The sequence below is a fragment of the Pyrgilauda ruficollis genome, unplaced genomic scaffold (assembly GCF_017590135.1).
Source record: "Pyrgilauda ruficollis isolate IOZ18807 unplaced genomic scaffold, ASM1759013v1 scaffold12, whole genome shotgun sequence".
Lineage (NCBI taxonomy): Eukaryota > Metazoa > Chordata > Aves > Passeriformes > Passeridae > Pyrgilauda > Pyrgilauda ruficollis.
The window spans coordinates 1846216-1873798 of record NW_024510321.1 but is presented as its reverse complement, the minus strand read 5'-3'; the positions used below and the strand labels follow the sequence as shown (position 1 = coordinate 1873798).

Genomic DNA, 27583 nt, shown 5'->3' with positions numbered 1-27583 from the left:
ATATGACACAATAATGTGATCTGGAGATGGATTTGAGGGCTGCTGCCATGATCAAAGGCCTTTTTTAGGCCAGTCTTTATTTCCCAGTGAGGCTTAGAGTTCCTGCATGACCTGTTCCTTGTGTTACACCATCCCGTGCTGCAACAGCTCAATGCTCAGAGGTGAGAAAATGAGAAATCAAAACCAGTGGAAATAATTTTTGACAGAAAAAAAAAATCCTAAAAATAATATTTAAATAGAATTGCATCTTTTGAAGCAAGTTTTATCCCTCTAGGAATATTCAGCACTCCAATCACGTTGCCACTGCTTGGTGCAATGATGCTTCTGGAACACACCAAGATGTGTCCAAGGGGTAACCAAAGCTCACCTGAGCTGTACACTGAGCTCTTGGCTCTCCACTCAGGTGGGTGAAGCCAATTGTAACTTTCCCAGGTGCACAGGAACTGTAATTTCATGGAGTATTTAGAATTTCAGCTTTTAGTGTTAGTTCTCTTTTGGAAATAACACTCATTTCTTCTTGTAACATTTGTGTCTCTTTATTTTTCCAGCAGAGGCCTGGGATAGTTGTCCCACAGAGTTATCATAGAATGGTTTGGGTTGGAAGGGACCTTAAAGACCATCCAGTTCCACCCCCTGCCATGGCAGGGACACCTTCCACCATCCCAGGGTGATCCAAGCCCCATCCAGCCTGGCCTGGGACACTTCCAGGGATCCAGGGGCAGCCACAGCTTCTCTGGGCACCCTGTGCCAGGGCCTCATCACCTCACAGGGAACAATTTCCTCCTCATATTCCATCTTAATCTATTCTCCATCATCTCCAAGCCTTCCCCCTTGTCCCATCAGGCCTGTCCTGTTTTTTCTTTCACAAAACACAGCTGCAGCTCCACTTCAATTCCCCATTAGTTCCAATCCAACTCATGAGCAGTGACTGAAGATGTCACAGAGCTGTGCTCTTTTTGAAATCCCTGTTTTCTACTTGTGGTGGCCACTGTTCACTGGAGGGAAGAGGAAGGCAGCAGTTTGTCTGTGCTAAGGCAGAGCCATAATCCCATTTAGGGCAGACTGTGCTGCCCTGGCTACATGGCACATGTCAAATTTCAGTGCTTTTAATCCAGCACTTTTCACAGCACCCTTGAAAGGGTCACTGACTCCAATAACAGCAAGTGATGCTTCAGTCATTATCTCCAGTTGGAATTTATTCACATAAGGATCAAACAAGTGAGCATGTCAAGTGGCTTTAACATACCGTGGGGCTGTGGATTTTAATTAGAAACACTCCAAAAGTGAACTGACAGTTCAAATAAAAAATAAAAAAAAGCAGGGGATCAGATTTTAGGAATCAGGAGTGTGCTGTAACAGGAGGTTTTAGATTTGCAGTTTAGATTTTGTTTGCAGAGGGACGCTTTCCTCCCCCAGCAGTGCTCTCTGAGGGGAAGAACCCTGAAGTGAGGAGAGGAAGGGCTTGCCCTCAAATTGTATCAGCTCCTTTCCACCCCACAGTGCAATTACTGCTGCTACCTCATTAGTGTTTTAATTAGGGCTCAAGTGCAGGCAGGCCAAGGTAGGAAGGCTCAGTTCAGTGTCAGCTCTGGGCTCATCAGTCACTGGCCCAGTTTAGAGGGGTCTCAAGGCTGTTCCAAATTAGAGGCAGATACAATGACGTGAATAGAAAGTGGCAGCTCCCAACTATACCTCCATCTGTGTGTCTTTGGGGTCTTTAAATATTTACAGTGCTGTTCTGGGGAGAAAAAAAGCCATTTTCATGACTCTATGGTATCTGTCAGAGACGCTACCCAATGATTTCACAGATCCTGTGGACTAAAGAGCTTATGGAAAATTCGGAGTCACAGATTTCCAGGCAATGATGTGAAACCCAAGTGCTCCAAGCATCACAAATCTCCCACCTTGTGTTGTCTACATAGGATTTATTTGTGAGGGGATCTCTGTATCAGTGAGGTCAATTTACTGCGAGGCTACTTATGGTTTTGTGATGGCTCCCTCAGCAACACAAATTATATTCTGTATATCACACCCATTGCTATTTCTCTCCTTAGAACATAAAGAGAAAAATTTTTACATACAAATATACTCTATAATGGGTTTTTTTCTCCTCTTTTCAGGTGATCTTTTTGCTGTATCTTAACAATTAAACAGAAATGAGCTCTCCTGTTGTGAGGAGACACACTCAGATCAGCTGCTGGGCAGAACAGAAACTTTTTTCATGCTGAATCCCATGAACAGGGCACTGACAAGGTGAGAACATGAGGCTCCTTAGCCTTGAGGAAGCTGCCAGTGGTGCCTGTTCAGGAGCATTTGCACCTTCCCTGTGGGGGCTGGAGTCACATAAGGGACAGCTCCAGCAAACCTTGTCCTGGGTTGTAAGTGTGTATTCTACCATCATCTGTCAGAGCTGGGCAGTTCTCCTCTGTCCATGGGCAGTTTTCTTTATCTCTCCCACAGCCAATCCTCCCTCCAGGAGATCTCTGCTGTCCATGGCCACTGAGTGTCCCTGCAGGGCTGATCAAATTCCAGCATCCCATGGGGAGATGCTCCGCCCAGGGCAGGAGCCAAGCATTCCTACCTGGATACAATCTGAGCCTGGAACAGCACAGCAGCCTTTGCCCACTGCATTCCCAGAGGAGCAGCTTTCTCCTGCCCTGCATTGCCAGAGGAAGAGCAGGCCCATCTCCAGCAGCCCTGGAGCTGCAGAGGAAAACTGCAGCCTTGTGCAGGATCCCTGCTCCAGCAGAACCACAGCTGGCACTGCAGGAGGGCTGAGCCCCCATGGGATGGGACTGTGCCACCACCCTGACACACAGGGGTCAGCTCCTGCTCTGGCTCTGGCTTGTTTTTGTTTTCTTTTTTGTACTATTGCATCTGTATTTTAATTTTCCTAGTAAAGAACTGTTATTCCTATCCCCATATCTTTGCCTGAGAGCCGCTTCATTTCAAAACTGTAACAATTCAGAGGGAGGGGGTTTACATTTTCCATTTCAAGGGAGGCTCCTGCCTTCCTAAGCAGACACCTGGCCTTTCAAACCAAGTCACCTTGGTTCCCTAAGAGGGGGAATGCACTGAGCCCTGGGAATTCACTCTTGGTTCATCTGCCTGGAAGAGCAGAATCCTTCTTTCAGCTTTTTCCTTACTAATAACTAACTAATACTTTCCATCCGCACTCAGGCTTTTTTTTTTTTTTTTTTTTTTTTTTTCCTGGGAAAGCACCACTGTGCTTCAGCTGAAGGCTCAAAATGGGTTATGAATGAGCTTCCTTCTCCCTCTGCCTAATCTTGGTTGGCACAAGAGACAGTGTTGGGTAAACAGATAAACAGCCTGGTAAGCGTGGGCAGCACTGGGAAGGAAACTTCACAACAGGAAATCTAGAAACAAACACACGGCAGTGCTGGTGATGGAGGAAATGGAGCTGACAGTGCAAGATGCAATTCCTGACCATGATTATTACTTTTTTCTAAATAATGTGTGTGACAGAATTGCTGTAGTTGTCACCATGAGCCCCAAGTGGATGAGCAGATATTGTATTGCACCCCCTGGCTTTGAACATTTTTTGCTTTCTACCTCTCAAAACCTTGTACAAAGGCAAACAGCACTGCAGAGGGAGGAGGAAAGAATTGCCCAAACCCAAAGGAACAGCCACAACCAAATCACTTCAGTTCTTGCAGTGTTATCTGCTGTGGCCACTTCAGAGAACACCTGAAGATGTTTGGCCTTGTTTGTGTCTTATTTTTCATAAACGCAGATGTGGGACATGACAGATCAAATTTTCTCTCAGTGGGAGATGGCAGTGTCCTCCCACCCACGTAAACACTTACCAGGAGAACAAGAATCACTGGCCCTTGGTAGATGTAGTCAATATATTTCCCTGGCTCTTTTCCAAACCAGCACCTGTGAAAAACAAAACACATAAGAAAACAATTTGTAACGGTAAATTCACTTCTTTTAGACTGCAATATGAAGGACACTATAGAGAGGTGTTCCTTTGCTCACTGCACTGTTTATATATAAATAATCAGCAAGTAATGGCATTTTCTGCTGCATATCACCTGTGGTTGGACACAGATTTGAGCCCCACTTTCCCCTTCCATTAAAACATTCATGTTCCTTCTATGGTTTTGGCTATTGCCTATGTAAATATTTATAAGAAATATGAGAACCTGCTGTAAGAAGGATGCAGGAAATGTCTGAGAAAGGAATTAAAGAAGTATTTTGTGTAAGAGAAAAAACCCCTGTTATCCATTGCAGTGTCCAGAAACACGTTGCATAAAGTAAGGGCTGTTAATTAAAGCAGTGTCTCAAGTTGCATGGAAATGCTGTCTAAATAAAGCACTGAATGGATAAGGAGTCATCTCATTGGCTTTGAACGAATCTGGGGACTCTGGAAGTGCTCAGAAACCAGGCAGATGTGGCATTGGGGACAGGGTTTAGTGGGGGACCTGGCAGTGTTGGTCAGTGGCTGGGCTCCCTGATCTGAGAGGCCTTTTCCAACCCTAGTGATTCCATGGCCACTAAAGCCAGCAGACAGAGCAGAGCCATCATCTGAAGCCACCAAATTCCTGCTCCAACATTCTTTTCCAAACTGTCTGGGACAACCCAAAACAGGCTCTGAAATGGACTCAGGGGAAGAGAAATCACAGGTGAGGTGAGTGGCCTCAGAGCAGAGGAGAGCCTGGATGTGTCACATGTGACCGAGCTCTGGCCTGACTTCCACTAATTCCAAGTGTTTTTCTCCCTGCTGTGTTACACAACAAAAGAACCCCGTGATTTCACAGCAACCCACACTGACACTCACTTCATCCTCCTCCCTGAGGATAATAAATCTGCTCTGTTTATGTTGGTAGATGAATTAGAGACAGGGCTCAGGTCTGAACTCACACCATCCCCTTTTCCTTGGGGTAGTTTTGGTCCAGGCCACAAACTAACCAAGGCCAAAACTATTCCTGGGGAACAAATCTGGAACTAGTAGGAGCCAGAGGACATTCCCAGTAGTCCACAGACTGCAGCTCCCCTGATTTTGGAGGCCAAGAATATTTAATAATAGGGGTGTGAATTACTCTATGCTATTTGGAAGTCGAGCCCTGGAATTAATCCAGGCCCAGCTAATTCAGTATTATAGATACAGCCACAGGGTCTGCATCCAGGATTCCACAAAGCTAAGACAGCTTTGCATGCATAATTCCTTAAGGTTGAGATCATTGGAGCTCCAGATCCCTCAGGAAGTAGATTTTGGAGTTCAAGGGTCTGAGAGTTTTCTTCCCTGTCATGGATACCCCACAACAAATCTATATAGCAAAAGTTATGCCTTCCCCATGTTTGCTTTGTGAAACAGATAATTTAGTGCCACTGGAGCCATGGAAACAGGGATAATTCCTGAGCCAGGGAGACCACAGAGCCACATTTTCACTTTTACAAGCAGCAAGATGTAATAGGTTGCCTCAAAGAGGTTGGAGTCTGTAAAACACGACCGCACGAGTCCAGGGGAAATGAACAGGGATCAGGAAAGCTCTGGTTCAGATGGGATCCTTGTGGATCACACCACGCCCTCAAATCCCCTCTCCAAAACGTGGTGGTTGCTAAAACAGGAGGAGCTGCTTGCCCACTGCAAGATGCTCTGACTGGACAGTTGTGTTGAGGTACGCAGCTGGAATCAGGAACAGTTCAGTACCTCACAATTATTTGCCTTTTCTTGGCTCCATTCCCACATCCTTTAAGTTCCAAATGAATGAAGGAGCTTTGAATGTTTTAGAAATGTGAAAGATGTCTGCTATTCCCTGGTGCACTGAGTGTGAATTGATAATTTTGCAACTCATCTTCTAAAATTCGGGCATGAGAGCAAGACTTGGAATAAGGTACTTCCTCCAGCCAAGTTACCATCCAAGAAGAATCCCCAGGGCAGCCTTAAATGAATGAAACTGTGTTTTTGAATTTTATTTTTTCTTAATGTAGCTGGAAAGACATGAAAAAAAAATTACAAGATATGCCAGGGCAGGAAACAAATTTCTCCAGAACTTGCAAGATCTACATTTGAGAGCAGATTTTGAAGGGTATTTTGGGAGAACTATTTTTTATTGCCTGAAACTCAGAGAACTAAGAGAAGCAAAGAGTTCCTGGGAAGCTGGCTGCCCTAGCAGAGGGACTAATACGAAGCAGACTGAAGCATGTGGCAGAACTTAGTGGGCTAGAAAAAGTCAGCAAAGAATTTGGAACTGAGTTGGTAGAGCACAAATGAGGTTCCAGGGCAAAGGCTGCTCTTGTTGCTCTTTGGAATTTAAATGTTGCTTGGCTCAAAGACCAAAATGCTGAAATTTATTATCTGAAGTCCAGTGTTAGACCAAGGTTGTGCTGAGTGAACAACTAATGTGGATTTATTTCCACACTGAGAAAACAAGGTTGTGGCCAAGGACAGACTCTGCAACACACGACTCTCCAGGGGGGTTGGTGCTCCAAGGCTCCTTTTGTAGGTAGTGGAGAAAAAAATCCCCAACAGCTTCTTTAGGTCTGTGTTCATCTCCTTAGGTTGTAAACCAGATCTGTTACACTGCAATCTCAATATTTCTAATTAAATCAGGTGAGTAATGCTGGGAGGAGACAGTTATCTGCCAGAAACATTATAAGTGTCTGCAATTGATTAGCAATATTTCATATTTAGAGTCTTAACTGTTCCAACTAGGACTTTTAGCTAAGGTATTGCAAACTGTTCTGCCAATCATCTGAACTCTTACTTTAAATCCAACACAAGCCATTATTCTTGCAATAAAATAATTTTCAAAAAGAGAAACTTAAATCACTGACAATTATTTAGTGCATCTCTGATAATTATTTGGTGGATCTGTGTGAAATAAAAGCCATTTAACCACTTTTTATTCTTTTTTTTACCTCTGGAAAGATAAAATAAACACCCCCTGAATATTGAAGAGGAGAATTCAGGAAAACAGTTGTGATAAGACTCAGATATGTAAAACACATTTCTGCTGAATAGCACTACTTAATATTCTTCGGGGTTCTCTGATAGTTCTTTATATAACCAAACCCACCACTGGTTTTATCACTATTGTTAATTAGATCTCACTAATACTCTTCCCCTTAACAAATGCCCATCAATGAAATTACGGCAATAGCCCTTAATAATTTGTGTGTGATTTTTTAAATTGAGATTTAACAGCACTTTTTTTCCTGGAGTTGCCGTATTTTGCTAAAGAAGTGATAAACCCCAAGCAAGATATTTGCCACAGTACCAATTATAGTTGCCTCACTGTGCAGCAAATTATCTCTATTAAACACAAAGATCTCTATTAAATTAATATTAATTTATATTAAAGATCTCTCATATTAAAGATCTCTATTAAATACAAAGATTAAAAAGTCAAGAAGTTGCTTGAAGCATTTTCTTAACATTCTTTCTGTTTTGAGCTTTTAATCTACGACGAGCTACACAACCTGAACCCCAGCTCAACCTCCACACAACTTACATGGATACTCAGACAGAGAAAGAGGAAATTCCCATTTTTCCTGAATTGTGGGCAGTCCCAAAGAGTCTTGGAAGCTGCAGGCAAGTCCATGTTTGCTGCCTGTGTCCATCTGGCTGGGTGTGACCTCCTGGGAGCAGCACATGGCTCCCCCAGGGCTCAGGACAAATGGACAAAAGCTCTGGCAAGGAGCAAAGTCAGGACCCTGCATTTTAGAAGAGGAACTTCCAGCTGTTTGAAGAATCAGGGGATGAGATCCCCCTGGGAACCTGTCCTTAGGGACAGAGGAACTGGGCAGACCTGGCAGCTCTTTAGGGACATTTTTCTTGGGGGAACAAGAGCTCTCCAATGCCACGTGTAAGAAATCAGGCAGGACAGGCAGGGACTGGGAATGGCTGAACAAGGAGCAGCTCAAACTGAGGAAAAAGGATATGCACAGCCAGGGGAAGCAAGAATATGTGACCTGGGATATGGCTTGGATGTGTACTCATTTCCTAATTTGTTTAGAGAGCCACACAAACACAAATATTAACATCACTTACTGCTCATTTTCATAATACAGCTTGCCAATGGCCCAGGCAATGATGATTGGGCAGGGAATACCTGCAGGAGCAAAAAAAATTAGGAGTTAGTCATGGATGGATGGATGTGTCCATGGTACCAAAGTAAATTCAGATTTGTGTGAGGAGAGTCTGAGCTGATGAATGGGAGACTCTAAATAATAGTGGTCCTATCTTGGTGTGCTTGAGACATCACAACTGCTAAGACCTTTTAATTTGAAAATGAAAAAAGATCATCTCAACAAAACTTTAGTACCTGTAAGGAAAGTGAGTAAAAATATTAACAAACACAAATAAATACCTATATTTCCATAGAAGTGACCAGAAGTATTTTGGCTGACTTAAAGCCAGTTTTGGTCCCTTTTCATTTTCCTGCAGCTGATACAGCAGAATCTTAAAAGACAGTACTTGGTGTTTAGGTTTTTATTTCCCAGGCTCCAAAAGGTTTTTATTTCCCAGGCTTCAAGAAGCTTGTAAATATACTGGGATCTCTAGATGAAGTACAGTTTCAAAACTTTCAACAATTTTTTTGAGTTCATTGTTCCTTATGAAACACGATTATGAGAAAGAATAGCTTGAGATCTCGAAGTATCAGAATTCTTGTTTTTTTTCTCTTTCTGAAGGATCCAGCTACTTTTAACTTTGCAGACATCAGTGCACTCCCTAAAAAGGGCTTGGGTTAGGCCTTCCAAACCAGCTGGTTTAAAGGGGATTTGCTGGAGGAGGCACCTGGAAGGAAGTCAGAGTAAATGGAAGTGGCCTCCTGATTCACACTCAGGCAAGGGGATGTCAAAATTCAAAGGGGAGATTTTTCCCTCTCCATTCCCCCTTTAACTTCTCACCTCAGGAAACCCCAAACAAGTCCAGCCTCACCAGCTCCATCCCCCATTCCAAAGTGCAGGTTCATGTCTCAGAAACCACTGAAATCACTGAGGTGAGTGCATGCACAGAGCCCCAGTGACTCTCACAAGTATCTGCAGTGAGAGTAACAGGACTTAAACCCCCATGGAGGAGCAGAGGTGCATTTGTCTCTGACACAAATTTGTCTCTTTTAACCTTCCCACTTTCCATTCCGTGGGAAATGGGGGCTTTGAAGAGATGGAAAGAGAACCACGACACAGAGGGGATGGGGCTGAGTTGCTGAGGGGTCATCTTTAACTTCAGCAAGGAGTAGAGCAGCTCTGATCTCCTGCCCCATCATCCCTGGTAGCTTTCTGTGCCCTTCAGAAAATTGTGTTTTGTTTCATCCTGTTACCACACACTCAAAGGGTCTGGTGCACTCATTTCCCCGTGTTCTTGGGAGGAATGGACAGAGAAAATGGAGCCATGCCCTCTCTCCTGAAGAAAAACATTTTACTTTTCCTTGTTAAGTGAAGGATAGGGATTTGAGAATAAGACTGGTAAAAAAATGTGCACGAGGAGGCAGAGCAGAGCCAAAATGCACCCACAAGGTGGCTGGAAATGTTTATTCAGCTCACAGCACTCCTACATGAGTAATGAGAGACCCAGAGGATTCTGACAGAGGTGGGGAGTGAAAACACCAGGGATCAAACCAGTCTGTGGGTGTGTGAGAGATGTGTAAGCAGCTGATTTTCCAGTTTGCCGAGAGAATTGAAAACTATTGGGGAAAAAATTGAATCAACTCCCCAAATAAACATTTTCTTTCTACTACAACTCCTCTTTCCTCCCATTTGATTTTGGATTGAATGACATATTTTGTTTCAAAGGCTGTTTCTGCCTTCAGAACTGCAATCCAATTACTTCTGCAGAGAGGGAGAGGCACTTCTGAACAAAATGTCATTCTGCTTTCACAAAAGAAAATATTGGTGACTTTTTCCCACCTTTCTTCCTTCAACAGAAAAGAACTGCTAGATTCACTAGTTCTCTTTGACCTTAGACTTTCATTCAAGTGAACAAACTCTCTGCATGGGGCTTGTCCTGCCAAACATCCCCTGGCAGAGTTCAAAACATGGAGATGTTGGTTGGGAAGGACCTCCAAAGGTGTTTGCTCCAATTTCCTGTTCTGAGCAGAACCACCAATACTCACCCACCTCAGCCAGAGCTTAGCCTGGCTGAATTTTTAATAACTCCAAGGTCAGAGGTTTCACAGCTTTTAAGTCACATGTTTCAGTGTTCCACCATCTGCTGGTACATTTTCTGTTTCCTTGACATCCAACTGGAACCTCCCAGTTTATGGGTATTGTCCCATTTTTTTAACTTCTGCTGTTACCAAGCAGAATTTGGCTCCATCATCTTTGTAATTATCTTTCAGATCACTCCTGGTACCAAACAGATCCCTCCTCATCTTCCTCTGTGCCAGATTAAAGCAGCTCAGCTCCTTCAGCCTCACATCACAGCTCGTGTCCTTTAGATCCCTGATCACATTTTCAGAATCTCTCCAGTTTTTTCCACATCCCTTTCTGAGCTCAGGAACCATAACTGACCACAGCATCCCAAAGGCAGCTTTGCCACAGCTGAGTGTTTGAGTAGCCCCAAGGACAGTCCAAAGATGAGGTGTGACTCTTTGCTAAAGGCTGTTTTCTAGGAACAAATCCCTCAGCAGCTGTGGAGCTGGACTGGCAGATAATGAGGCTCTTTTCCAAGTCAGCTCCTCCCTTAGAAGTGTCTGCTCAGACTGAGTGGTCCAGATTTCACCCCAGGGGGATTGATAACATTTATTCTTGCCTCTCTTTGTCTTTAACACTTTAGTTCCAGGTATCACAGAACACCATTTTAACCACAAAGGTCACTTACACCATCCTATGAAGAGAAAGACCCATTTCCTCAGCTTATCAGTGGAGTAGGTCATCACTATAGCAGTGTGTAAGTAGCAGCCTTCCACAAACATCCAGAAGAAGTTGGTCACCACAAAGTAATTGTAGACAGTGGTAATACATCGACACCAGGGCTGAAAAGGGAACAGAAAAAAAATAAATTAAAATCATGGTGAGAATATTTCAAAGATTCTGTATGTTGTTATTCCCTTAAAAAAATCGATGGTAGAATTCATTCATGGGATGCAGATTTATCCTGTGGCTTGGAATCACAATATTTTAGGTGCTGACAGGAACTCACAGATCCATCTGTGACCTGCTGAGGCTGGCTTTGACCATAACATGCAGGATCTGCTGTATCCAAACCTGTCTGGAAATTTCAGGTTCCAGAACAAGCCTCCAAGAGCAGCAGGTCATGTCACCACAGGTGAGCTGTGTCAATGTCATGGTTTTGCTTGGTTTCCACTGAGGGGAAGGAGCACAACTGATATTTAAAGAAAAAAAATACTTTAAAGGCATGTTTTTATCAGCCAGTTTATCCCCTCTGTTGCTGACAATGGTGATTTATTCTGTAAATCACCCCATGCCACCAGTCACCTCTGAATTTTCCCACAACCTCAACAGGAATTTTTTGTAAAATGTTAGAAAATGTGTTTTTCTCTCCAGAATGGCTGTGCAGTGAGAGCACAACTGTGGGAGGCACAATTAGCTCCAGATGGGAACATCCCAGCAATAAATCACAAGGAACTGAGGGTAATTTCCACAGTGCTGCTCACCCAAGTCTGGGAAAACTTCCTTCTTACCAAGCAGACATCGAGTGCATTCCCTGAAGCACAACTCTCATTACCTGGGTTCTCTGCTATCACTGATTTTGGTCGTTTTGATCTCACCATTCTCCAGCCTTTTAACTAACTCTAGTGAAGTATTTCCAACTTTTACCCTCAGTTTATTTTCTTTTAGCCTTCATATGCAGGAGATACTGATGGTCTGCAGGCAGCCAGCAGAGCAGCAGATGCACCACCAAGCCCAGTAAAATTCTGAGGTTTAAGAATTTACTGGGCAAGAAGCACAGTCACAAAATGACAGCCCATCCACAAGTTGTGATCACTACTGTGTATTGAATGGAAATAAAAAGAAGAAATCTTTTGGATGTGTTAACACCTTCATTTCTGTATTATTTCATTAACATTCGAAATTTAGTTTGGCTTCACCCTTAAAGTAGGATTAAAGCCCAAAACAACCCAGAAGCTTAAACATTTTGTTTTCAAATGTTTGTTTAAACCTCCTTTCCTTTCCTTTCCTTTCCTTTCCTTTCCTTTCCTTTCCTTTCCTTTCCTTTCCTTTCCTTTCCTTTCCTTTCCTTTCCTTTCCTTTCCTTTCCTTTCCTTCCCTTCCCTTCCCTTCCCTTCCCTTCCCTTCCCTTCCCTTCCCTTCCCTCCCCTTCCCCTTCCCTTTCCCTTTCCACTGTACAAAAAGAACAAGTCAACATCCAAGTCCATTTTTCCTGTGTCAGAACTAAGAGGAACAGGACGGTGGATTGGGAAGATTCTGATGAATTTTGAGCAAGTCTTTTGTGGATTTATTAAAATTGAATAGAATTGAAAAGAATTGCAGAGCTCATTAGTTCACACCTTTCTGTTTATTTGATGAGGATTCTTGATCCCCACATGTATCCACCATTAGGCTCCAGATAACTTCTTGATTTTTTTTGCAAACATTATAAACTTAATGCAAGATATTTCCACACTGACGTTCTGTATCTGTTATTTAATCTCCACTGATCAGCACAGAAGAGATCACATCAATAGCTACAATAAATGATGTTCCCTTTCATTCTGCTGGTGTTATTTTGACTGACTTATCCCACAATCACATAACAAAGTTATCACCAAGCTTGTATGAAGCACCTTTCCCAAAAAGGCTGCAGAGAAAAGATGAGTTAATGAAAACTGGGGCATGTGATGATCCATCCTTATATTTGGTTTGTATTTTCATTGTCACTTGGTGCTCACATTTTAAGAGGTATTGGAGTCCTGTCTCCAACAGATTTTTATCCTAAATAACTGTAAAAATCTCAATAAAGATTTGCAGCATAATCATGAGGGCAAGTCACACAGCATGGAACTGTTGACCATAAAGCTCCTAAACTCCATCTTCTAGAGTGTGAGACTGCCAGAAGCACAGACAGAGCAAACACTGAATTAACAGAGTTTACATTTTCTCAAAGGGGCATCTGATGAGTAATAACAGAGATTTATGCATGGACACCTTCTTTATGTGGGCACTAATGATTTCTCTATTTGTTTTCCCAAAGCATGGGCTGAAGTTCAGATGTCAAATCTTACATTTGAAGAGCTAATCAAGGATGATGAGTGCCCAGCTGACACTGGAATGAAAGGAAGCATGGAAATCTCTCTGAACATGTGAGTAAGTGTCCCTTGAACTATCCATACAAAGAAACTCAGCACCCTGAGCTCCAGGGCAGGGCCCTGCCACTCCCTGCACTCACCTCATTGCTCTCGTGGATGTTGTGATCTATCATTTGAAGCAGAAACCACATCACATTCCTCAGGATGAACGTGGTGATCAAGTTCCAGTGGATAATATTCCGCAGGCATCTGATACTCCTGAGCAGGGAAACACACTGAAGTGAACATATATAATGAATATATCCACACACACATCAATAACCACACAGAACAAATGAGTAAATGCTGTTCATTGCACAGTTTATCCCCTTGCAATCCCTCTGTTATTATGTGAAACAGGAGGTTTGTGTTTTTGCAAAGCCACGTACAACAATTTGTCTTGACAAGACAATTGAATCAAGTCAAGCAAATGAAACTGCTTGGATCTACTGGAAAAAAAAAAATCAAGCATTCAAACTGTGATTTCATCCTTGGTTATTAGTTTTGCTCCCCTTCCCTCCATCTCTAGAACAACTGGAATTTATAGAAAAGCCTCTGAGCAACCAGGCTGCTCTGGAAGCTGCTGAGTTGCTCACAGGAGGGGATTTAGTGACAAATATTTGTGCTGGAGTGGCAAAGCTGGAATAGTTTACATTTGGGTAATTCTTGAACAGGCTCACCTGTGTGAGTTTGAATTAATGCAACAGGAGAGCATAAACTGCCTGCTTTTCAATCCTGGGCTTAGCTGGCTTAAACTTGTACCTAAAATGAGGCAGAGCTGCACATCCTCCTTCATCAGGAAATATTTGTGTCTGGTTTTAGTCCCTCCCCAACACCCATTCAGGTGCAATGTAAATTATGAGCACAATGTAAAATATGAGCTTCAGTAAGCTGGGACACAGTGCCATAAAACAAAAGAGGGCAACCTGAAATATACTTGCTGCTGGAAATGGCTCCAAGAGGCAGCCAGGGTATGATGCTACTGCCAGAAAACAAAGCATCCCTGAAGCAAGACAGAGTTACTCGTGACAGGTTCAGTCATTTAAGACCAGAACATTTATCTTCTAATTCTTTCTGAACTGGTAAAGGATGGCAAGTGCCAAGTTGCAGCATTGCAGTTACAGAATCTTCAATTTAATGATCTTTTCTCAGCTCAAAGCAAACCCGTCCATTTATGAAAACCACTTCCACAGGGGTTCAAACAGCCAGAGCACTTCCTGGGATTTGGCAGTGGCCATATCAGGCTCCCTGCTTGCCAGGGAAGCTGTCAGATAATGTGGGACAAACACAGAAAGTGGCTCAAAGCTGCTCAGCTGGAAGGGACTGATCTCACCCCAGGGACAATAAAAAGAGAGGCACAATCCAGAAACCAACTTTTTGTTGCCTCAGGTCTTCTGCAAGGCAAACAAGCCACTCTTCTTAACAACAAACACTATTTTCCTACCATAAAACACTCGCTGTACTGTTCTTAGGACTGAATGAGTCAGTCATAGGGCCAGAAGCAATTCTGTGATGTCCTTCAGCCTCACAAATCTCTCAGAGATTTGAACCAATTCAGCAAAAAAACAAACAGAAGACCTCCCACATGTGAGATACTTACAGAGAGACACTCAGAGGTATAACCCTGCTAAGCCAGTGTTAAAATCACCTCTGAGATTAACAAGTCAGGCTGCCAGAATGAAATTGGTATTTGGTTTGAGAGCCTCCGTGACTCATGATGAGTTAATCTGGAGAACAAATCTCCAGCTGCTCAGACCCCTTCTCTTTTATTTAAGCTACAAACTCCAAAACGCTGCTCTCAGACATGTCAGACCCGTCTCACTCTGAGAATTTAACTTTTAACAAAAGGCTGAGGTTCAGGGTTTGGATTTCAAAGAAATGGGGCAACCAAGCTGCCCATGCTGAGCTCCAGGAGAGTACCAGGCTTTGAAACATCCTGCTCAGGGCTGTCTTCTGTGCATCATCCTGCAGCTCTCCTTCACCTACGTGTTCCATTCACTCCCTCCAGGTCAAGGAATAGCAAATGAAAGGATGAGTCTAAAACATTGCTTCTAGGGAGAGAAGGAGGCAGGGGGCTAAAACTAAGGAAATTCAGGTCAAACTGTGAGTTTTTGAGATGAAATTAATTGCTTTTGAGAGCTTTAGCAACAAAACAGATCTGGCACACTTGCCACCTGAATGTATTTCTTGGCAAAGGTAAGATAAAGAAGTGGGGTAAAAAAAAAATACAATCCTTGCTCCAGGCATCCATTTAGATAGAGATATATTTAGATATTTTTTAGTTTAATCATCCCATAAGCTGGAACATCACTAAATCTGGCTAAGGGAAATCTTATTGCCACAAGATTTACAGCAGGACATTGGACTGGACACACAGGCAAACAGGATCAAATAAAGAATTGTAGATGTTTGGATCATAAAAAAGAGATTTCCCCCCAGGAAGATCCCAGTCATCAAAACCACATTGTGTTCTTTGACAAACTCAGTGGACTTGATGATCTCTTCTTTTCCAACCTTAGCAATTCTATGATTCTCTGTTTTTATCTAGTGCCTAGATGATCTTTGCCCTCCTTACTGCTTCTTGGTTCCTATTGGTTTTTATTCTTTGCCCATCACTCTGCATCCTTCAGACTTTTAGTGATGTCTGTGCAGGACCCAGAGCAAGAGGGTCTGGTCCGTGTTGGAGACCCCCAACCTTAACAGATAATTATCAAAACACTCCTTGTTGTCAAAAAGCCCCGTTTGTTGAGGGAAGGTGTGCTCCTGGTGTAAAATTAAGTGTCACATTCATATTTTCTGAAAAATCCCTTTGCCTGTGATTTTCTCCTGGGAAGCTGAGAAGCCTCAGAGAAAAAGCAAAACAATTTTATCTCATTTGCTTCTCCTGTGTTTTGCTGCTTTGGAATGTGTTTGGAGATTGTTTACCCACAGGTGATTGTTTCATTGGTTTCATGTGAATTGTTTTGTCTCATTGCCCAATCAATGCCAAGCTGTGTCAGGACTCTGGAAAGAGTCACGAGTTGTTATTATTTTTATCTCTTTAGCCTTCTGTAAGTATCCTTTCTGTATTCTTTACTATAGTACAGTTTAGTATTCTTTAATATAATATAGTATCATAAAATAACAGATTAACCTTCTGAGAACATGGAGTCAGATTTATCATTCCTTCCCACCACGAGGGCACCCCACAAATACAATAATTAAGTAAATTATAAATGTGGCCAGCAGCTGGAATTGACCAAAATGAAGCTTGAAGCTTTGGCTTTGGACATGGAACAGGGACAGCTGGCTCTCCTGTCCCACTGCCTTGAGCAAAAGCCATATTTTGGGTATGAGTAACCTCACACCACTGCCCCATTCCCTTCTGGAGACACTGGGTGTGTGGCCTGGATGGTAAATAGGTGCTTTCACCTGCTAAAAAACTTCCTATCTTTGGGGCTAACAGAGCCATGAAAGATAATCTGAGACATGTCTGAAAGTGTCACAGACTTCCTCAAATAACTCAGGCAGTGATGTGACCCCAGGCACAGAATGGTTTTAACCTTTTCCTTTTTTTTTGTTTTGATTTGTTTGGTTTTTGTTTTTGTTTCCTCTCATTTTCTTTTAATAAGAGTCCCAGCTGGACATGGAAAGTTTGTTATTGTTCACAATGAGCCCAGAGCTCACGGTTCTGTCTCCTAACTACCACCAGCACAAAAATCAGTGGCAGTAATGCAATTCACAGCCAAGGGCAGGGAAAGCTTGAGAAATAACTGTGTTAGGTTTGCAGTGGGGAGGGAGAATCTGCAGGATAATCAAGTGTGTGGAGGCTGCAGGGCACAGCAGGGCTGCAGTCCACGGAACAGGAACTCTTGGCAGGCACCTGAGAAAGCTACTCTCATTTTCAGGCACTGCTGTGGGTGCAGTTATTGTAATTTAGCAGGTGTAAAGCATCTGGTGGGGTGCTGAGGAAAGGGTGTCCTCATTCCAGGCTTTATTCACGTGAGACTGCTCTGCTGGGCTCAGGAGCTCACCCTGTGCACAAAATTCACTTCTGCAGCCAGGCTGGAGTCTGAGGTGGGCACTGAATGAAGGACATTTCCCAAACTGGGCAACAAAAGTGCTGAACACCAGGAGACCTGCAGCACAGCTGATGTTCGCTGAAAGGACAAAGCTGACCTTGTCACACTCATTCATCTCAAAGCCTGAGGGAAAAAAAACCTCAGAATACTCATAGGAGTCATTTATCCTCCACAGGTCTTTTCCTGGCTCTTTGTAGATAGGAGGTAGCTGAAATTTATGAGCCTTAATTTAAATGTAAATACCCCTGTTATTCATGAAAATTACCTGTCCCATTTTGAAAACTTAAACACTCATATCAGTCTTCTATGAAAATGAGCCCCACAGTTGCTTTCTCCTTGATTAATTATTGGCTTTGCTCTGTGGAGTGGAAAAGTAACCAAACCTGGGCTCCAGGAGCAGCAATAACTGCCCTCACAGGCAGCACAGGAGAAGAATATTCCCATCACTCTGCAACTGGCAGGAGGTGGAATTTAAAACACATTAAGCTGTGATAGAAGTTGGTGAACTGAGCTTTTCTGCAGGCACAGGGGTTGGCATGAATGAATTCCCCCAAAATCCCGAAGCTAAGAAATTCGGAGCTGTTCTTATCTCAGGAGGGGGTATCACAGTCTGGGGGTGGTGGCAGTGGCAACATGAAGAAAATGAGAGCACAGAGAGCAGAGAGCTGTCTCTTAAGAGGGAAAGAATCATGTGAGAGAGGGGAGAAATGGGAGCTGAGGGGACTGGGTGCTGAACTGCTGCTTCACACACAGTTACAGCACTGCTGGCAAGGAATTGTGACTTACAAAGCCATTCAGAGTTCCCCAGCCCAAAGGATCCGATGATGGAAGGTTTCCTATTCCTCTTCATGTCAGGTAACATCACTTATGCCATTTCCACTTGTTTTACAAGGCTTGATGTGTGCAGAATGGAGCAAGAACAGCAGCACAAATCACCACCCCAGAGATCCTGAAGGCTGGCAAATCACAAGACACCACAGACTGAAGCTATGGGCTTCCACCGAGGAGGAATTAATGATTTCCTTCCTACTCTAACCCTTTTCAGACAAAAATCACTGGTCAAAGCTTTGGCTGGATTCTTGTGCTGGCTCTTCCCTGCACAAGATGCATGGGTCTGAGGATGGGTGGAATAAAGAAAGAAATTGAAGCAATTCACTGACCACAAACTTAAAGATTGAAGTCAGAACATAAAGACATAAGAACTTCCATGTTCACCCAGACCAGTGTGTCATTTAGGCTGGGACTCAGTCCCTGTGGGGATCAGTAAAAGTTAATGTGGGAAAGAGCACTGGAAACAGGGGAGTTGAGCAGCAAATTGGTCCTTTCTTTTACCTCCTTGCTCCTGGTAGTCAGAAGATATTCCTGATTCAGAGGCTGCATTTAAATGCATTGAATGACCTCCGTGATGGCCCCAGCTCCTCCCAGGAGTCACTCTGTGGTTTAGGTTCACCGGGGTCAGACCATGGATTACTCCACTAACATGATGGACTGAAGAGCTCATAACTGGTTAAGTACAGTGGAACACCTTTATCTGTGTGAGTTCCTCTTCTCTGCTTGTCTGCCCACTCCCAAGGGCTGGATCAGGAGGCATTTCCTCATAAATGCACCCCTTCCTGTCCTGTGGGAGCTGCAAGGTGAAGGAACAGAAAAAGCCTGGATCTGGACAGCAAGAAACTGCTCGTCCATGGGCTGGGGGAGGAAGTTGGGAGGAGTGCTTGGTGCTGCACCCTGCAGTCACACAGTTCATGCAGCAGTCTCACTCCTGGCTGTGCCTGAGAGCAGATTTTGGGCAGGAAATATCCCCCTGAAATACAGCAGGGTCAGACAGGCACAAGCAAGGGGTGTGTGTCACCCTGAGTGAAGGAGCAGGCAGAAGGAAAAGGATTTCCTTGAGAAAAGGACAGACAGTTTCTGACATGGAGAGAAAAGATATCGCCACTGGAGGCATCTTGGCTTTGTAAACGAAGGGTGGTTTCTTAAGAACCAGTGCTTTCCCTGCTGAAGGGTATCCAGAGACCTCCTCCTGAAAGGGCAGGAGGTTCTGACGAGGGCCTGATGCTCAGGAGTCCTGCTGTGGGTTTAGCAGAGGTGTCCTCATCTCCTCATGTTTTCATGTCCTCATCTCCTCCTGTTTTCATATCTTCACATCTTCATGTTTTCATGTCTTCATGACCCAGAGAACTGGTTAAGAGATAAAAAGCACAAATACCATTCTCTATCCTTCCACTTGGAGGGAATGATGAAGGAAGGAAGAGGAAGAACCAGCAGATCATCAATACCTGGCTCCGAGCATGGTGTCACCAGGAGAATTATGGGTTTTTCTCATCATGGGTTGGTCTACATGACACCAAATCTGTTTCAAAGGCTGATGATGTGAGGCTCTGGGTAGAGAAGTGCAGCAAGTGACAGCACACTCTCATGGGAGACTGAGTTATGAAGTGCCTTGTTTTATATTTGCAGGAATCTGGGGACAGCAGTAGTGGAGCTTGTGCAGAGAAGGGAAACAAAGCTGGGGAAGAATCTGGAGCACAATTCTGATGAGGAGCAACTGAGGAGCTGGAGGTGTTTAGTCTGCAGAAAAGGAGGCTCAGGGGAGACCTTCTCACTCTCTAGAACCCCCTGACAGGAGGGTGCAGCTGAGTAGGGGTCAGGCTCTGCTCCCGGGGGACAGGGACAGGACCAGAGGGAACAGCCTCAAGTTGTATCAGGAAAGGTTTAGATTGAGTATTACGAAAAAATTATTTGCTGAAAGAGTGGTCAGGCATTGGAACAGGCTGCCCAGAGCAGTGGTGGAGTCACCATCCCCGGAATTGTTCAAAAAACATGCAGATGTGACACTTGGGGACAGGGTTTAGTGGTGGACCTGGCAGTGCTGGGGTAATGGCTGGAGTCAGTGATCTTAGGGGTCTACTCCAACCTCAGTGAAACTCCATGGTCTGTAGGAAGATGTGTGTATTCCAGTGAATCCAGAGTGCCAGAGCCTGTCTCTGGCTGTGCTGGCCAAACCAGATGAGATTATCTGGGATCTGGGATGAGCCCCCCCCTCACCACACACACACACAGAGCACTCAGCTCAGCTCTGCAGCAGGTTGGACATGAAGAAGCAATTAAGGTGAAAGCCAACACACTTCTCCTTGGCCTTCCTAATTAGTAAACCAAGGGCCATGTGTATTGTGAGAAATTGCCCACAAGAACCCCTTTATTTGACCTGAGAACAGACCATGTTGTTCCCTGACTCAGTTTCCTACCACCAGCATCCTGAACTACCTCACATGCAGGTGTCAGAGCTGGGCTTCCATGAAGGAAAACAGCAGCAAAGGGGGAAAAAAAGCAAAATTCTCCAGCAGCTGACTGCAACGTGGGTCAGAGGTGGGCAGGAAGAGCTTCTGATTGTTGGTAGAGAGAGGATGTCCTGCTTATTAGTTCCACCAAATGACCTTAATTGTGTGATTTGGTAGAGAAAGCAGAGAAATAGAAACCCCATTCCTTTTGCCTGCAAAATTGTGAGATCTGGAAAGGCAGAAAGAAAATCACATCAATCCTTTCTGTAAAGGTGGCCTCACTGATTCAGAAATGGACATCTATAAATAGCCCTGGTAAAACTGAAAGAAGCTTTCTGTTGATTTACTGGGTTTTTTCTCACTCTATCCATACATGGTATTTTTCCTCTGGGATACACAGAGCCACTATTTTCTGATTCAAAGCATGAGACAAACAATTAACATTAACAATCATAATAATGTGCCAGAGTGGTTGAAAGCTTGCTGAATCAGTTGAATCATCTGCATAGAAAAAACTGCAAATGAAAACTTTATTAAGGAAGCTTGGAAACCTTCTATTAATTCATGTAGTATTCCATTAATAATGATGTTCAATTAAGACTGCTGTCCCAAAGTCTCTCTGGAAACAGCTGATAGGAGAAATAGGAGTGCACTTTGCTGGAGCCCTTCCCATCCCACGATTGGAACACGCCAGAAGGAGAATCATGGACAATACTTAAAAAAATTATTTCCCCTCTTTAGCCTTTTCTAGGGCAGGCAAAGCACATGCACAACCCATAAATGGCACAGAGTGGGAAGAATACCTCACAGCAAGTTATTTCCCAGGCTCTGTGCCTGCCAGGGCCTATTTGCTTTCACCCACATGGAAGCTTCCCCTGAGGTCCCCATGGTTTCTTTCCCTTGTGTGCTCCATCAGCGCACATATTCTGGAACTGCTAATGCTTCCAGATGGGAACAGCAGCTGGAGAGGCTGGCAGAGAAAATCAGCTTCTTGGTGGCAGTGGCCTGGGGGAATGTAAATATTCCCACAGGAAAAGCAAGGGAAGAGTGGAAGCCTGGAAGGAGGTGACAGCGTTATCAGGAGGACAGGAGTGAAATGCTCAGGTGAAGGGGAGAAGCAGCAGCTTCCATGAGTATTTAGGATGTGCAGAGACCCTAAAAATAAACCCACTGTGGAAGCATCTGTGTGTTTGTCTTTTCCAAAGCTTCGCTCTCCTGCCTTCAAGCCAGTTTTTAATTGCAGGACATGGGTCATCCTGCATGCTTTAGACACAAGGGCTTCCAGCACTGATGTTCCTGGGGTTGGAAGGATGCAGCCAGCACAACACACAACAAGCAGGGCACCCCCAGATGGCTGTGCTCACTGCTTAAATAAGGGAGAACTGAAACCCAGCCCTGCAAACTCCACAAACACAACTCCAACCTTGACTGTGCCATCGAGGCATCCACTGGAGAGAATTCCCTATTTTCACAAGAATGATAAAAACACAGATGACTATTTAGTGCAGCTAGGGATTGTGGCTGAAGAAAAATATTTAGAACTCTGCTCTAATTTGTTCTGATAAATGGTAGTCAGACGCCAGTAATTTTTGAACAAAGAGAAAACAGGGCTGCAAAGTATCTCTTTGAGCAGAAAACACCTTGCACCTCAGGTTTTCTGACACAGGTTACAGTTATCAGTCCACACTGGGGAAAGGTAAATGATTTCCATGGAGAGTGGCCACTGCAGTGGGATTGCACAAATCATAGACAGGACTTCAGGAGCCAGTGAGAGCTCAGAGTGGTTGATCTGGCTTACAGATGCTGTTTGGGAAATACAGTGCACAGCATGTCCTCACTCATAATCCCCTTATGGGATTATACAAAGAAAACAAAAAAAATCTGAAACAAAATTAATTTAAATGACCAGCTAGACAACTCAAAAGTTATCTTTTTTTTTTTTTTTTAACTTTTAATACAATTACACAATTAGCAAAGTTTATTACATTATCTACATTTGCAGATACTGTGGTGATAAACCAAGGAGGAAAGTCTGAACTGCTGATGCTGCTGTTCACACTCTCCTTGGCATCATCTACACCAAGACGTGGTATGAAATATTTAATTATTTTGGAGCACTTGGCCAGGAACTCAGGATAGATTGGAAACCTCCCAGATAATAATTCCTGGGCTTGGTCTAAATTCCTCATTCTCATGGTGCTCACTGGGCATTAGGAAATGTGTTCAGGGGCTCAGCCTGGCACATCACATCCCCAGGGAAAGCTGCTGTTCCCATAACAGGCAGAGGCAATCCAGAGCTGCCAGGGGTGTCCATGGACCTTTTAGGGGTGACAGAAATGTCCACCTCTCCCCCCTCACATGCTTTAGCTGACAGAGCAATGTGAAGCAGCAGAATTCACAGAACAATTGTTTAGGTTGGAAAAGACCTCCACGATCATCAAATCCAGCCACTGACCCAGCATCCCTAAACTCTGTCCCCAGGTGCCACATGCACAAGTTTTTTTGAGAATTTACAGGGATGGTGACTCCACCACTGCCCTGGGCAGGCTGTTCCAATGCCTGACCACTCTTTCAATGAAGAAATTTTCCCGAATATCCAACCTAAACTTCTCCTGGCACAACTTGAGGCCATTCCCGCTCCGCCTGTCCCTGTTTCTGGGAGCAGAGCCCGACACCCCCTGCTGTCCCCTCCTGTCAGGAGTTGTGCAGAGCCACAAGGTCCCCCCTGATCCCCCTTTTCTCCAGGCTGAGCCCCTTCCCAGCTCCCTCAGCCTCCCCAGGTGCTCCAGAGCCTTCCCCAGCCCTGTCCCCTTCTCTGGACACACTCCAGCACCAAAATTATCTTTTAGTTTAGGCAGAAGAGAAGGTTCCTGAGTGCTGAACAACTACAGTGGAGTTAGTGAGCAATTGTACGTGTGCAATTCCATGGGTGAAAACTGAAATTGAACCATTTAGCACTTGAACAGCTGCAGGTGCATCTGCAGTTCATAACTCTAAATATCATCTTGAAAACTTATTGTCTGATTTTCCTTCCCAGAGATGACTCAGGATGTGGTTTTTTTTAATAAAATTGCACTCCTGAGCATGATTCATATATAAACTGCAAAGACCCAACTTTGTTTTCCTCCCTTTTCTGAAATCTTGGAAAAGTTGCAATGTTTTCTGCACTGTTCCCAAAACCATTCCATCGTCATCAGGAGTAGAACACAGAAAAGTTTTAGCCTGTCAGTCAACATAGACCTTGTAAGAGCAGTTCTGTAATCAGAATTCAGACAAGTTCATGTCCATCTCCAAAAACTCCCAGCCAAAATCTTGGCAGCGACAGAAACATACCAGCAGTAATATACTTCTAGCACAGGATAGAAAGTGGCCTCCACACCTCAGGTCAAGAAAGGAACTGAGCAAAAGCATTTCAAAAATTCCTGATACTCTAGTTTGACTCAAATTTTTTCCTTTACCACACTGTTCTGGGACACCTCTGCTCTATGGGCTGGGAATCATCCTTTCATACCCACTCACAAATCTGTCTGTAGAGCACCTGTACCCATTTTTCCTTGCACTGACACTGTCCTTGACCATGAGCAGCTCTTCAGCTTCCAGTGTTTATCCCATGGTGATGTATTTATAGGCAGTAACAGCACTCCTCAGTGGCTTTCATTGTGCTAGGTTACAATACCACGATTTCAGATGCAGCTTGTGAAACCTTTCACATTTTAAGAACAGAGCTCTCTGGGCACACTTTTAATTACTGGTATTGTTCCAGGAGCTCATGAGGGCCCTGCTGAATTTTATTTTGTGTAGGGTAGGCTCTACACAATGAGTGTAAAGAACCAGTCCTACAGATGTGAGATGAAGAGGAGACAAGTAAAGGCAGTGGGAAGCAAAGGCAGTGGCCTGGGGTTAATCAATAGGAAAAGTGTTCCTGGCCTTCATCTGAGTTCATTGCAGAGACTCTTCACAGAGATTCAGGCAGTACAAGCACTTCAGATGTTTTGTATTTAAAGATGCCCCCCTCACTGGGTTTGTTCTTATTTACAGAGCTCTATAATTTTCATTCCTGCCTGTGGGAATAGGAAAAACAAAAACTTCCACAGACACTGAAAGATTTGATCTGCAACCTTAGAAGAAGCTTAGACTGATGTAAAAATACAGTACACAGACATTAAGCAGAAAAATCATAAACTTATGTTTCTACAGTTGTAAGTAAGAATATGCCTCAAATAAGTGAAAAATTGTATTAATAAGATAGTGAAAGGTTTATAATGTAAGAGTGTAGCTGTACAGAATAAGTTAAGTGTTTAGAAGTTATAACAGAAGCATCTATGTGCATGTGAGACAGAATCTTAATGAACAAAAGTATCTGCAGTGCAGCAGAAGTAAATAAAAGTGATAGGTTAGAAAAGAAAAATAAACCCTATAGCAACTTTCTATTAAGTTAGAAAGTTCTGTATTACCTTGTAAAAAAGAAACTTGTGACTACTTTGAGCTGTGGCTGACTACTTGCTCCTCCAAAATCTCACAGCCTCTGAGACTGATGCTTATCTAAGCAATAAATCCTTCTTAACCCAAAAGTAGTCCCATCCCTTCATTTTTAGCAATGATACCTGCCTTTCTCTGTGGCCTTCACTGTGGACTATTACAGGGTGGGACAGAGCTGTGCTCAAACCCTCATTGCACCCACCCCAGCCCAGGATTCATGGGGAAGTTTAAAATTGCCACGTGCCTGAATCACGAGTGAAGGCTCTGCTGTCAAAGTGGCAGATGGAACAGACTGAGCTAGGGTGGGAAGGCAGGAGGTGAGGGGGCACGTGGAGCACTGACAGGAACTCTGTCAGGCGATGTCCTGACCTGGGACTTGCTCCTTCCTCTTGCTCCACAAGAAGAAAGGACTGTGCCTTGTGCTCTGCTTTAATCACATCAGAAACCTCGTCCTTTTAAATGCAAACCACAATTAATGATGCAGATCTCCTCCCCACTTGAGATATCCTCAGTCTGCAGGTTCTGAGAGGTGTCACATCACTTTGCTCTATGAAACCTGCTCTGTATTGATGCTCTGCATTTCTTCTGACAGGTTTCTACAAACCATTTCATCAAACTCTTCCATTCTTACAAACAGAGGCCTGCAGCAGCAATCCTGCCAATTCTGCAGCAGACTGAAGAGCAACAGGGTAGTTCAAAGGAGCTTGGAAGAAGAGAGGATAAAGAAAATAGATAGGAGATGGTTAGGGTGAGAAAAAGAATAAAAGAAGTGACTATATTGTTTGAGGAAAAAAAAATGTTCCAGTCTTTTGGGGAGAAATAATATGTGGGATTTAGGAAATCTGTGTGTAATCATAAAAAAGAATGGGGACACTGCCCTAGGCCTATGAGGAAAAAAAAAGTATCAGATGCTTTACTGGGGAAATAGAAAGAGCTAAATTTAAGGGCTACAGGGGAGCAGAATTTCCCTCAAAACCTCAATTTGCTTTCAGTGCCACCACAGTAGTGACAAAAGATGTTATGACAATGTTTGTGGGTTTGGTTGTTTTTAGAGCTGCCTTTATCCAGCAAGGACATGTCATCTTTAATCTCCAGCCTGTCTTCCTGTCAGCACTGTCCTTTATTGGATTTGAAACTCAGGAGGGACGTGGATGCCTCCCAGAACAAATACCTTTCTTCTCCTACTTCTTCTCTGACAACCACTCCACAAATAAAACTTCTTCTGATGGAATCCTCTCAGGCCACTTCTGGCCACTGCCAGCACATTGTTTAATAACAAGTCAGGAGTTTTACAAAGGACTCTTATTCTGTCTCAGAGGATGCCCTAACAGCACAGTGACAAGGGAAAATCCAGGACAAAGCAATTTGGGTTTATCAGCAACAGCAAAGGAAAAATGTGATTCAAAATAAGTATTTCAATCCTTTGGATTCTTTTAAAACTATTTTCTTTTTCTTCAGCTTGATTGGTATTACTGATAAGAGAATTCCTCCTATGGAAAATTTCTGCTTCAGCAGTGCAAGACTTTGATTCAGTGGGACGATGAGGCTGAGTCAGTGAAAGGAGGGAGCAAACCTTGACTATTAATGAGAACAGACTGGGAATCCCAGCAGTGCAGATCCATTCAACAATGCCAAGTGAAGTGCCCTCACCAAATCTCTCCAAGGCCTGTACTGGAGATCAATCTACTTCTACGGCACACTTTGTGCACAAGTCCTTTGTTTTTCCTTCTTGCTGAATTCCTTTCTCTTGGTGAGTTTGTTTGGTTTCGCACGGTACAGACAGAACAGCTCTCAAAATTTTAAGACCACCAGAATTTAGACCTTGAGAAACTGATATTGACTTACTGCCACAGTGACTCACTGGCATTCAACATTCAACTGTGCCAGCAACAATCAAGCCTCTCCTTCACTTTTCATTATTTAGCTGCTAAATGAAATGTTTATTGGCTTGGTTGTCATTGCACAGGTTCAGATGCAACAGAACTGGAGAAAACAAGGCTAAAATGGGTCTTCACAGGAAAAGGGGGCCCTGGCTGAGCTCTCATCCCCTCCCAGGTGTGTTGGGGTCTCATGGACACAAATGGTAGATTATTTCATCACCTGCTGCTACATCTGAGATTCCTGACCCTTAAAACAGGTGTGACTCCTCAGTGTTTAGGGCAACAGGACTTTTCTGCTAAATGGAGGGTGGGCTGTGAATGAAGGATGAAGTTGCTTAAGGAATGGAGGAAGAATGAAGCTGGGTGCAAGGTGACAGGATAAATTTGGAAAAATAGAGTTGAGATCCAGTTCCTTCCCCCTTCCCACTTCAACACAAGTGAGGACTAAGCCCCACTGGGCTGGGGCAGCACCAGTGATGGTGAAGCACATTTCCAAGAGCAGAACACCCTCCTGACCAGCTGAACACCACAGTAACACCTTTTGCCACGCCAGCCAAATATTTCACCTGCTCCTAAAACCCCCAGAGTGAGATCCCAAAGCCTTGCCAGCAGTTCTGCTCCAACAGAGCTCCAGCCTCCCCCTTGAGAAATGGGCTGCCTTT

The 27583-nt window shown here is 43.8% G+C and overlaps 1 protein-coding gene across 1 annotated transcript in view; it reads right to left on the bottom strand.

Moving 5' to 3' along the window:
• CRHR2 (corticotropin releasing hormone receptor 2) overlaps positions 1–27583 on the bottom strand; it is a 141403-nt gene that overhangs the window by 30375 nt on the left and 83445 nt on the right. Inside the window, exons 6-9 of the mRNA XM_041490118.1 lie at positions 13322–13439; positions 10793–10946; positions 8021–8081; positions 3828–3900 (exon numbers count right to left, since the gene is read on the bottom strand). Of these exons, the coding sequence (XP_041346052.1) occupies positions 3828–3900; positions 8021–8081; positions 10793–10946; positions 13322–13439 (406 nt within the window). The remainder of the gene's footprint in view (positions 1–3827; positions 3901–8020; positions 8082–10792; positions 10947–13321; positions 13440–27583) is intronic.